Below are 12,638 nucleotides of genomic sequence, written 5' to 3' on the forward strand. Positions count from 1 at the left end.
TTTTTTTTTTTTTTTTTTTTTTTTTTTTTTTTTTTGGTTTTTCAAGACAGGGTTTTCCCTGTAGCTTTGAAGTCTGTCCTGGAACTAGCTCTTGTAGACCAGGTTGGCATTGAACTCACAGATATCTGCCTGCCTCTGCCTCCCAAGTGCTGGGATTAAAGGCATGCGCCACCACCGCCCGGCTGAATGTCCTAGTTCATAGTTCACCCATCTAGGTTTCAGAAGACTAGAACCCTTGAGTTCTAACTGGGGATGCCTTACAATATAGAATGTCACATCCTATCATTGTGCAATATAGTACTCTTCCATTTTATCTGTAGCTTCATTTCCCATGATTTTAGTTACTTGCAATCCAAAACATTAAATGGAAAACTGTAGAATGCCAAAGAAAAGATAAGTGAAAATCTTCAACTTAGTAGGACAAAACACAGTTTGGTCAAGGGCCTCATAATGATGTTTCTACTAAGAACACCCCACATGTACAATGGAGTTCTCATACTATTATACTGCCTGGTGATGTAGCTAGCTATTATAGTTTGTAAATTTATATCATATATTATAGCTATTATTATTATTGTATTATATTATATTATTATAGCTATGATAGTTTGTAAACACATACTATGATAGTCACAAAATGACAAGATCACCTAACAATGTTGTGACTAACAATGTTAGGGTTAGCTTGACAGAATTAGAATCACCTGGGCAATGGGCTTCTGAGCATGCTTGAGGGATTATCTTGGTTGTAGTATTGAGTGGGAATACCCACCCTAGCTGGGATCCTCTTACTGTATAAAGAAAGTACTCTGCTTCCTGGTGGTGGATGTAAGGTGACCAGTGGCTTCAAGTTCCTGCCCTGTTATCTTTCTGTACACAATGGTTCTGGACCCTTGAACTGTGAGCCAGGGTAAACCAGTTGCTCCTGTCCCAGTATACTTGATCACATCAATAGGAAAGGATAAATGGGTTCCCCAGAAATCACCCCATCATTTAGCAATATATGAGAGCATGTACAGACATTGGGCTGCCCTCCTTTGCAGGCATCTACTGGGGATTTTGGAATGTGTCCTGGCGACTGAATAAACTATTGTGAACTCGAGTCAGATAGATCAGGATCTGACCCCTGGGTCTGTCTCTCACTAACTCTGAACACAGTGTTAATCTTTTCTGAGCTGTAGTTTATCTGTCAAAGAGGGAAACAAGGAAGCCTAGCTAATCCAGTTGTGACATAGAGAAAGTGAATATGTAAGCACTGGGTGGATATTTACTGGGCAGCACAAATATGTGGCTTACTTTCCCTTTTCTTTGCTTTTTATTTCCACCCATTTTCTAATTCTACATTTTATTGTGTAACCTTTAAAAGAAAACACATTTTATGAACTTCAATTTTCTCATTTAAAATGATAATGGCCACAATGACGATGGCAGTATCTGCTATGCCTGTTTCAGAGTTAATGGGAAGATCTGACCAATCAGTACATGTTGGGGTATTCCAAAAGATCAGGATGCCAAATTCAATGTAACAGCGCCTTTTCTGGTGTGAATGAGTCCAGGCCCTGAATGAAACACAGGCATGAAGGAGGGAAGGAGGCAGGGCCCGAGGCCGAATCCTCTAGTTAAGCCTCTAAGTACGTATTCAGCATTCACCATAATTAAACACATAATTGGGGCTTAAGTCACAGCCCATGTCAACACCAGGACTCAGAGCAAAGCCTTCCCTGTGGTGGTGCTGGCTTCCCCACCTCTCTTTCACTTGCCCTACTTGGTCTAGACTGTTTTGTAAAGGCATCTCTGTTTGGTAGAAGTTTCTTTTTACCTTTTAATTTGGTGGAGTCTCAAAACACTCAAAAGGGGAGTCAAGAATTGCACAGTTCAGCCACTGCAATGGGTTCCTTTCAACTCTCCACCCAAAATAATCAAATTAATGGTTGTATAAAGAACCAGGAGACTGAAAACAACCTCCACAATCAGCACTGACAATTATCAAGCCCAGCCCAGAGTCCCCGTCACCACTGGTACCAAGAAGCACTTATTCTGATTTGCAGCAAAGTTTTCCCTTCTTGCTAGGAAAGCGGTCAGGTCTGGTATACACTTCAACTTGAAAGGGTAGCTCACACCCTAAATAAGTGTGAAGCAGCTGTCAAGTGGGCTTATCTGCACCCTGCTGAGCTCTCCACAGGTCCTGAAGCCAGGAGGAGGAGAGGGAGGGACTGGCTTTGTTTATAGGACATAGCAGCAAAGGCCAGGTTTTGTTAACATTCTTGAGAACAAACGGGAGAATTTGCCAAAGGATTATAATTGCCAGTTGTGAGGAGAAGTAAAAAGAGAGTTCATGTCAGAAAAATTCATTGCAATCCCTCACAAATCCAATTCCAGAAACGTCCCTGACCCTCACACTCCCTAAAAGTAACTGGACATTGTAAATGTAAATAATAAACTTTTATTTTAATTGGCAGAAGTTACTCTTCAGGCTACTTAGGGGGCAGGAGGCTAATAGGTTAAAAATGATTATTTGATTGTATCAGAGCTCCCTGAGTCCTGTGGAAGAGAGGGAGGAGCAAAGGGGTCAAGACCAGGATGGGGAAACCCACAGAAAGCTGACCTGAACTAGTGGGAGCTCACTGACAGACAACCAGGAAACCTGTAAAAGACCAATCTAGTCTCCAGAAAGCAGGGACTGTAGGTGGCAATTTTGGGGGCCACTGGCAGTGGGATCAGGAGCAATTCCTAATGATTGGTTCTGGCTTTTTGGAGCCCTTTTCCTATGAAGAGAAACCTTGCTCAGCCTAGACAGGGGGGGGGGGGGCCCTTGGTCCTGCCTCAGCTTGGTAATATGACAGAATTTGTTGACTCCCTATGGGAGGCCTTACCCTCTCTGAGGAACAGATTGGGGGTGGGGTGAGGGGAAGGTGGGGAGAGCAGGAAGGGAGGGGGGGAACTGGGATTAGTATGTAAAAAATTAAATTTATAAAAGAAAAAACTATTATTTAGTTTTGAGGCTATGAAAGATATTTTCCCATTCAAATCATAAAATTAATCTATCTAATCAGTAATCATTCAAGGTTTATTAATCTAAGTCGTGTTTTCTTTCTTTATACATCCATTATAGTGCTAGTAAAATTCAAAGATGGCCACTTTACTGTTGACAGTGTTAGATGGGGATGGAGATGAGGAGGTGGTTCTCTTTGCCTTTTCTCCTACTTTACTTACATGGAAGCCTGTTCATGGAGTAAACTGAGCTCACTATTAGGTAGGCAAGAGGGTGAAGAGTAAAGAACAGTAACCTCCATGTACCCCAAAGGAAGAGAAGCCTGATGCCGGAACAGACATACCAGGAAGCCAAAAGCGATGACCTTTAGGACACATTCCAGGGAGAACACCATGGTGAAGGCAATGTTCAGGTACTTTAGGGCAAGTTCATAGGTGCAAGGAGCAGAATAGTACTGCCAGGAAAGAGAAGAAAGAGAACAATAGAGTCAAAGCCTTAAGGCACATGTGTATATGGTGGGATATAAATGCCAGGTCTAGTCATCTCCCAACTATGTCCAACTTGGGGCACCTTAATAGCAAAGCCACCTTCATGTTCTGGCAAAGGTAGCCATGAAAGTGCACTTTCCAGAACTAGGTGTTTTGTACTTAGCATTAAATATAATCAAGCTCCCTCTCACTTCAGCCCTCTTTTAGATTCCATGATCTCTGAAGGACATGGTGCACCCTGGTCAAAGGTGCACCCTCCTGACACTTTTGTTCCTGAAGGCCCCTAACTGCTACTCTGTGTTATTCTGCATTTCATTCGATGACCCCAGTGCTACCCTGGAACCCAGGGACTGGGCTGTTTGAACTAGGTAAAATCGAAGAGACTCCATGTGGGAAGAGCAGGTAAAGGTGACAGGCGAGGAAGGTAGAGTGATTTCACAGTCACAGTGAACACATACAGTCACTTCTCACCTTCATCATCAACACAACAGTGTTCAAGGCGATCATGGCCATGATGGTATACTCAAAGGATGGAGAAACCACAAAGTGCCAGACGCGGTACTGGAAGGTGTGTCTGTTCTGCGGCATGTAGCGGGTGAGGGGTTTGGCACTAATGGCGAAGTCAATGCATGCCCGCTGCAGAAAGTCAAGTTATTAGAATCAGCTCAACGCCCCTAAACCCTGCATGAACTTTCTTAAGATGACTTATCTACTGCCTAGGACTCCCTTATCTGAAATGTGTGGCACTAGAGTGATTTGTGATATCAGAGATTTGTTTCTGAGGTTTAACCATTTACATAAATGTAATGAGATACTCTGAAGACATGATGTTCTGCTAAGCACAAGCACAAAATTAATATTTCATATGTGCCCTGTCCACATACCCTAAGGATAATTTATGTAATATTTTATTAATCTTGTGTATGAAACAAAGTTTCATGGTATAGAATTTTCTACTTTCTATATCATATCAGTCAAAAGGTTTTGCATTTTTAAACATTTGGATTTTTATATTGGAACTGTTCAAACCGTATCTGCTTATGCACTCCCCTTATAATCTATAACTGTTTCCAGCTCAGCTCCATTATTAAACCAACAACAAAGTCAACCATAAAACCCTACCATGTTCCAAACCTATGCATGTGCTAGAGGAGCAATTAAGAAAACATATTCCCCGTCATTAGAAACCGAGATGCCATGAGAGTCAGGGAGGTAAGAGAACATCTTCATGTTGTAACTGCGGTGCATGTCCTTTTCTTCTAGACTATCACACATAAGGGTGGAGATTGCATGCTTATCTTTTCTTTGTATACTAGCTTGTGTCTTGTCTGTGTGTGACGTAAGTGCATGTGGATGTGCAGGGGAGCATGCCTGGGCACACACATGAGGTGGTCAGAGGAGGAGATGGGCCATCTTTTCCTATTGCATCGTTGCCTTGAACCAGGACCTTTCATGAAACCAGAAGCTCACCATTAAGGTTAAGCTACCCAGTCAGCAAGCTCTCATGATTGACCTGTATGTGATTCCCTATTGGGGTTACAGGCATATGCAGGCATGCCCAGCTTTTTAAAACAGTGTATGCATGCACACATGTGTGCCCATCATGATGCACACGTAAAGGTCAGAGGACAGCTTGTGGAAGTTGGTGCTTTCCTTCTATCACATTGCTCCTGGGGACTAAACTCATGGCATCAGGCTTGGCAGCAGGGACTTGTAGTCACTGAGCTAGTGCCCTAGCCCCATACCCAGCTTTTTATGTGGATGCTGGGGATTGTATGTGGGATGCTTGTACTTGTGGCAAAAGTGCTCTTACCCAGTGAGTCCCAGATCCACGACTGCATGCCTCTGTGCCTCCCACTGGTGACTTCCCCTCTTCTCACTCTACTGCTATAGTAAAGTTAGGAAAACATGAACTTTCTCTCTAAGCATGCTGTCCCGATTCTTTCCTAAAACTCCCACTCCTGCCCCTTACTACAGTCTTCCCTGGGTTACCTCGTTCTTTTCCAGGCTACACTCCTCCATCATCTTATCCCCTTGCTCCTGGAAGGTGATGATGATGAGAGCTACAAAGATATTGACGAAGAAGAAAGGGAACACCACAAAGTAGACCACATAAAAGATGGACATCTCCATGCGGTTGCTGCGGCTTGGGCCTCTGTCTTCCTCTGTCACATCTACAGAATGCTGCAGGACCCTGGGGGGACCAAGAGAGAGGGTACAGATGGTGGGTGGCAGTCTTGGCTTTTCAGGAGGTATGCCACCTTTTGTGCTTGATATGTCTTCTCCGACTTTTTCCATTCCTCCACTGATTTCAGGTGGCCATAACTAAACTTGGTAAAGACAAAGTACCACTGCCTTTTCTGTACCACTTGCTATCTGTATTCAACTCCTAAACAATGGAATGATACCCTCTTATCATTTAGCTTCTCATGGATTTTCTACTGTCAACTAGTGGTGTCTTACTAATTGCTAAGTCTTTGAAAAAATAAACAAACAAACTTTAGTTTCCCACTATGGACAGCATAAGAACCTGCAGTCTTTAAAAAGAGGTCTGGTCTTATGTAGCATCTCTAGGGTCTGCAAGATCCCTGCATCTTTAGGCTCTCAGATGAGAGCAGAGCCAGCCTTAAGGACAGACCTGCTTAAAACAGCCCCGAGGGATTTTTCTGAGGGGGTAAAATCCATTTGTTCTGTAAGTCAAAGAACTCCAACCAACTCGAAGGTTGATGAAAACAAAGAGTTTCAGATACTTCCCTGACTTTGCCTACCCCATCTCCATCTCTGTCTGAAGGGTTTTTCTTTTTCCTCTTTTCTCCCTTTCTCACCCACTCATAACCACTTACTTTGCCTGGTACAATAACAAAGGGTTAGCCGTGCTCATCTTGAATCAGCTTTGCAAGGCACCCACACAGTCCCATCGCAGCCTACAAGACACATATACCCCGCCTACCCCCTCACTCACTGAGGCCACCCTTCCCCTGTGGAGACAGTGAAGAGGGTCAGCAGGGCCCAGATGATGTTGTCGTAGTGGAACTCATGACGCTTCCATTCCCGGCCCTTTACCTCCATCTTATTTTTCTCGTGATCTACATAGTTGCCTCTGAAAGCAGAAGAGAAATGAAATAGGGCTTCTTAAGTATAGTGTGTGGAACAGTCAAACAGTCTTACAAACTTTAAGAATGTTAGGTTAACAATGACTATCATAGAAATGGGATGGCAAGTTGTATTAAGAGCAGGCACTGGCATGGAATAAAAATGGTACTTGGTGCCCAACAGATACAGGATGAATCCTGATATCATGAGTTGCCTGTGTAACCATGGACAACCTAATTTTTGACTATCATCTTCTATACTTATAAAATGTAAATAAAGCTTCTCTCAGTAGGTTGTTAGAAAGACTTAAAACTTAAAGGTCCAGGCGTAGTGTCTCTTACTATATCTGATATGAGAAAAAAAGCTCAACAGATGTTTTATTCTTTCTGGTTTATCATTCTATGGGAAGGGGAATGGAGTTTGGAAAGAATAGAGACCTAGTCCGCCGTGGGAGGTGGAGAGGGACTTGCCAGGACACTCTTGGCACAGTGAGAGGTATATGGAAGCAGCTCTTACATGCACTCCTTCTCTGTGTCCTTCGAGCTGTCGGTGCAATAGAAGAACTTCCCTTTGAAGAGCTGGACGGCGATGACAGCAAAGATGAACATGAAGAGTTTGTAGACAATGAGTATGTTGAAGACGTTCTTCAGGGAGGTCACCACACAGTCAAACACAGCCTGTGGACAGCAGCAAAGGCTCTCGTGTCATTCCTGTGACAAAACACTCCTACGCCCAGAGCTGAGGTACAGCCACACCACCACCAAGCAGTCTGAGAAGCTGTCTCAGGAGCTCACAGCCACTAAGCAGTGATACTCATGGGATTGGAAGCTATCTTCCTATCTGGTCATGGTGGCAAGGACCCGGCCTGGGAAGCAGACATCATCTCTAAGTCATCAAGTAAATGTAAAAGCCTGAAGCTTACACAAGAAGATAAAAGTAATGGAGGGGTTTTGTGGTGTTTCTGTAGGCACTGAACGTGAAACCCGGAAATGTAATGTGAGATGGCACCTTGAAGATCACTTAGACCATTCGACTTGCTGAACAGCTTGTTCCTGACCTTGAAACTGTTGGTGACATTCACAGATTTACTTACACAGTGATTATGGACTATCTTCACCTAGATCAAAGGGCAACCACATGCTGTTGTCTTTGTTCATTTCCATATTTCACCATTAAGTTCATATATTCACTCTGACTGTATCTGACTCTCCCATGTCATGCCGCTGCCCTCTAGCTGAAAGCTGGCTGCATTCAGGAGGAAGGTCAACAAACCTGCAGGAAGGACTGAGGTCTGTTTGTCTTGGAGGTGAGGCTGTGTGTACAGAGAGTGGGGTTTCTGTTTCAATACAAAAACAGAGAGTCTCCAGAGACCTCCCTAAGACATGAGGAGTTCTATGACAGTTAGGCATATTTTAAGCCATTGTTTAGGTTATTTTCAAGGTTTTCTGCTGTAGCTCACTGAGAATCTGGGCTCACGGGGTACTGCATTTGTACAGTTGCTTCCTCACGGTGCTGGGTGAAGTTTGGCTGGATTCATTTGAGTGTGACACTGAAGAGAACATGAGTAACACGCAGTCTTGTGGGATCAGAACCACCTATATCTTTCTCAGGTTTTCATACTGCAAAGAGAGGAACTGCTCCCCAATTTAACAGAATTAATGAAGGCTGAGCCCACTTTCTTGAAGTATGGACTAATCTCATCACAACATTTGGAGACCCAGACAGCTTGGATATGGGACACGCAGGGGTGGTGATTGATAGGCCTAAGCTAAGGGCTGGCTGGAGGGAGGGTGGCCAGGAAGAGTGGACACAGTAGAAGGTCCAGATCCAGGAGGGGAAGGAGAAGAGCCAGGGAGGAAAGAGGCTGGGAGCCACTTCCTTTGAAGAATTAGTTGCTCCCCTGGGATTCCACACAGTGTGTGCTGAGCCTGAGACAAAACCATGGCACAGCCAATCTGAGGCCTTTCAGAAGTAGCCTATCATTTTCCTTCACCTTCCCATCCCTTCCCATCCCCTCTCTACTCTGTTCTGCTTCCTCTATGCTGATCATAGGATAGAAAGAAGTGATGATCTGAGACCAGGAGGGCTGTGGGTTGGGGTTGGGGTAGGTGACATACATGATCAATTAGGAGAACTTGGGAAAGGATAGGAATTGGGACAAACAGGAGAAACAAGCTCATAGCTTTGCCTTCTATGGCAGGCACGGGAGGCAGGCCTAGACACACCAGGGGTTCTGGGCTAGGGACAACTCATACCAGCTCTCTTGTCTTTACTACAATTGTGTGTTACATGGATCTCCAGTTTCTGGGTGAAAGGAATTCTAAGAAAAAGTAATCTGTGCTGGGTCACATATCTCTAAAATCTTTGAGCTAGACTTGACACTCATGTAGGTTCTTTTCCATGGTGACCAGGTCCTACTCTATTGTATGAGAGTTACTGCTGACCAGGTTTAGAAGCCAGAGTTCAGGCTCCTCTCCCAGACAGTCTGGCTCTGTTGTGCTGATGTGGACAGAGCGTGCCTATTTTAGGAAGCTTTTCAAAGGTTCAGACGTGGGTTGTCTCCAGCCAGTCTTGGAGAAGCCCTGTGCTAGGATCTGGGGTGCTGCAAGTGGGCAATGAAATCTGCTTCCCAGGAAGTATCCTGGTGTACCCCAGGAGGATGGAGTTGGGTGCTGGTGCTGAGGGTTGCTCTACTGGCTGTGTGACCTGGACTGCAAGAACAGGACTGTGAGGCCCTGGACTGGGGGCTGATAATACTCAGGAATTCAGGAAAGGCGGCCAGGGGCGGGGCTTTTCTCCTATGGAGCTTCAGACTCTATTAACCACAGTGTATGGAGAGGAAAGGGGAGGGAGGTGAGCTCAATTAGGATGCCAAGCTTGAATGGGAAGTAAGCCCTGAGAGGCAGGAAGGGTACTGGGCAAGAAGGTGAGGGGATTGTATAGATAAGATCCCAGTTGTTAGCCAGACCATGGAAGAGCTTATTCAGGATAACTCACTTCCCCATTTCTTTTCTGCCTCTGCCATAAATAGACCATGTGTCCTTAAGTTACCTATTTGTACCTCAAAAATATGAACTATTTGTGTAAGATGATACTTTTCTAAAGTCATAACTGAAGAAAACAGCTGTGGTGGTTGAAAGGAAAATAGACCCAAAAGGAGTGGCATTATTAGGAGAGGTGGCCTTGTTGGAGGCAGTGTGTCACTGTAGGGTGGGCTTTGAGGTCTCTTTTGCTCAGGCTTCCCTCTGTGCCAGTCAGTTGACTTCCTGTTGCCTGCAAGATGTAGTACTTTCAACTTCAGCACCATGTCTGCCTGCATGCAGTCATGTTCCCCGTCACAATGATAAAGGACTGAACCTCACACCCCAATTAAATGTTTTCTTTATAAGACTTGCCATGGTTATAGTGTCTCTTCACAGCAATAAAAACCGTAAGACATAAATTGGTACCAGGACTCGGGTATTGCTATGATAGGCTGGACATTGTGTTTGGAGGAATTTGGACTTTGGTACTTAGGGTTATTGAAAGCAATGGATACTTTAGGCATTGCTTAATGGGCCATACAAGTAGGAGCATGGAAGACAGAGGTGCTAAGAGTTATTTGAACTGTTGGGAGCTCACTCAAGAGGTATCAGAGGAGAAGAATTTTAATATGTTGCCTAGAGATCGTTCTTGTGATATTTGGGTGAAGCAAGTGGCTGCCTTTTACCTTTGTCCAAAGAGCCTTCCTGAGGCTAAAGTGAAGACTTGAATTAAGTCCACTGGCAGAAGAAAATCACAAAACAGCCTAGTACAGACTCTGTTGTGTGGTTTTTAGTGCTAAATCTAATCAAGACTTATTGAAAAGGTGCAGGTTGATCAGGGAAAATTACAAAATGTCAATTTTGAGGAGAAAAAAAGAGCATCAGGGAGTGAAGTGGAGCTAATTCCCTAGTTCAGGAGATAAATGGGTTAAGAAATGGAATGCAGGGAGTGGGGACCTCAGGGCAAGATGCCAGCAAACTAAGTTTTCAGCTTGTGAAAAAGAACTAAAGAAAAGCTTAGAGCAGGGTGTGGTGGGTCACACCTTTAATCCCAGCACTGGGGAGGCAAAGACTGGCAGATCTCTGAGTTTGAGGCCAGCCTGGTCTATAGAGCAAGTTTCAGGACAGTCAGGCTTAGGCAGTGAAGGACAGAAAGCTGGTGAAGAAGTAATTGAACAAGGGGGTTATGTTCTAGCTCCAGTAAACTGCAGAATTTGGCAGCTTTGGCCATGTGGTTCTGACTTTAGAGATAAGGATAAAAGAAACAGGTTATTGAATTTGTCTCTGCATCTAAGGAAAACCACTGATGCCAGGTATGTGTCAGGGGTGTCCCTGAATGGAGGCCTAGTACAGAGGTCACTGTGTGAAGCTGTGAACTTGAAGCCTGGATTGCCTTGGAAAACCCAAGATGTTATACATGCCAGAGTCATGGAATAACTGCCAAGGAGAGCTGCCAACCAGAAGTAGAACCAGCTCAGAAGAACGATATTGTAGTCAACAAAGCTGAACAGAGTTGGAGATCTGAAGATCACTTTGACATCAGACATGGAGATGAAAAGTTTGGGAGTTTGCTCAGCCAGTTTTCGGTCTTGCTTTGGTCCAGTATTTCCTCACCATGCTCCCTTCCCTACATTTTGGAATGGTAATATATATCCTATGCCATTAAATGTTGGAAGTATATGATCTGCTTTTTGATTTTGATTTTTACAGGACGATTACAGTTAAGAGATTGCCATGCATATCAGAAGAGACTTTGGACTTTGAAACAAGTTTGAGACTGTTAGAGATTATAGGGACTTTTTGAAGTTGGACTGAATGTATTTTTTTTCTTGCATTATGATATGGCTATAAGCCTTTGGGGGTCAGTGAGAAGAATGTGGTTTAAAAGAAAATGGCCCCAAAGGGAGTGGCACTATTAGAAAGTGTGGCCTTGTTGGAAGAAATGTATCACCAAGGGAGCAGGCTTTGAGGTCTCTTTGCTCAGGTTTCCCTCAGGGTAACTTTCAGTTGACTTCCTGTTGCCTGCAAGACTAGAGCTCTCAGCTTCATTACCATGTCTGCCTGCCTGCACACCGCTATGCTTCCAGTCAGGATGATAATGGACTGAACCTCTGAAACTATATGCGAGCCACCCCAGTTAAATGTTTTCTTTATAAGAATTGCTATGGTCATGGTGTCTCTTCACAGTGGTAAAAACCCTAAGACGATGTTAGCCCAGACTACCCAAGCTACCTTAGCACACAGATTACACAGATAGAAGGCTTCTGCGGCTTCTATTTTAATGACACAGGATGTTCTAAAACAAAGCCAGACAGACATCTTCCTGAATGACAAGTCATTCCAGGGACTATAATACTAACGGGTCCTGAGCTGAAGGGGAAAGATCTCACCTGCAAGTTTCTTGGGATATTAGAAGACCTTGGCTTCAACAGATGTAAAGAATCTCAATCCCCAAGAGAGAAAAAGGGCTATTCTAAGAATGGACTGTGCAAAGGTTAGCCAGCTGTAGCTAAAGGGAGAAGAAGGAAGAACGGTATTCGATGGGGACAAATTCTAAAAACATTACCTTCAGCTTGGGCAAGCGCTTGATGGTTTTCAGTGGTCGCAGAACTCGGAGTACCCTCAGAGACTTGATAGTCTTGATGTCCCGCCCCTTGTTGGTTCTGCAGAGAGGAGCCCAGGGTATCATTTGGCAAGGGGAGAAACAGAAGTGGCAGCCTCACCACTGCATTAATAATAACAGAGTAAAAGCAGAGAACAGAGAAGTAGACAGAGACCAGAAACTAGGCTGGTGGAGAGTCACTCAGGAGCAATCTGCAAACATGCAGTCTCAGTCACTCTCCAGTGTGCACACGCACACATCCATATGGGAATACCCATGTATGCACATCCAAGTGCGTCCAACTTCAGATGGGGCAAAAGCGAGCTGCATTCAACAGAAGCTGCATCAACTCCAGCATATTCCCCCACAGGCCGATACTATGTAGGGAGACACTCTCTTGCAAGACTGGGCAGTCAGTAGTCCTAGTCACCCACAAAATC

General features: G+C 44.3%; 1 protein-coding gene across 7 annotated transcripts in view; it reads right to left on the minus strand.

The window, feature by feature from the left end:
- The window catches only part of Cacna1e (calcium voltage-gated channel subunit alpha1 E), a 492,139-nt gene that overhangs the window by 44,198 nt on the left and 435,303 nt on the right, over positions 1-12,638 (minus strand). For all 7 annotated transcript variants that reach the window (XM_026787573.1, XM_026787575.1, XM_026787572.1 and 4 more), the window contains 6 exons: positions 12,163-12,259; positions 7,090-7,250; positions 6,443-6,580; positions 5,473-5,674; positions 3,952-4,116; positions 3,336-3,446 (listed from right to left, as the gene is read on the minus strand). In XM_026787573.1, the coding sequence (XP_026643374.1) occupies positions 3,336-3,446; positions 3,952-4,116; positions 5,473-5,674; positions 6,443-6,580; positions 7,090-7,250; positions 12,163-12,259 (874 nt within the window). The remainder of the gene's footprint in view (positions 1-3,335; positions 3,447-3,951; positions 4,117-5,472; positions 5,675-6,442; positions 6,581-7,089; positions 7,251-12,162; positions 12,260-12,638) is intronic.

Source organism: Microtus ochrogaster (assembly GCF_000317375.1).
Source record: "Microtus ochrogaster isolate Prairie Vole_2 chromosome 6 unlocalized genomic scaffold, MicOch1.0 chr6_random_2, whole genome shotgun sequence".
In the NCBI taxonomy this organism is placed as follows: domain Eukaryota; kingdom Metazoa; phylum Chordata; class Mammalia; order Rodentia; family Cricetidae; genus Microtus; species Microtus ochrogaster.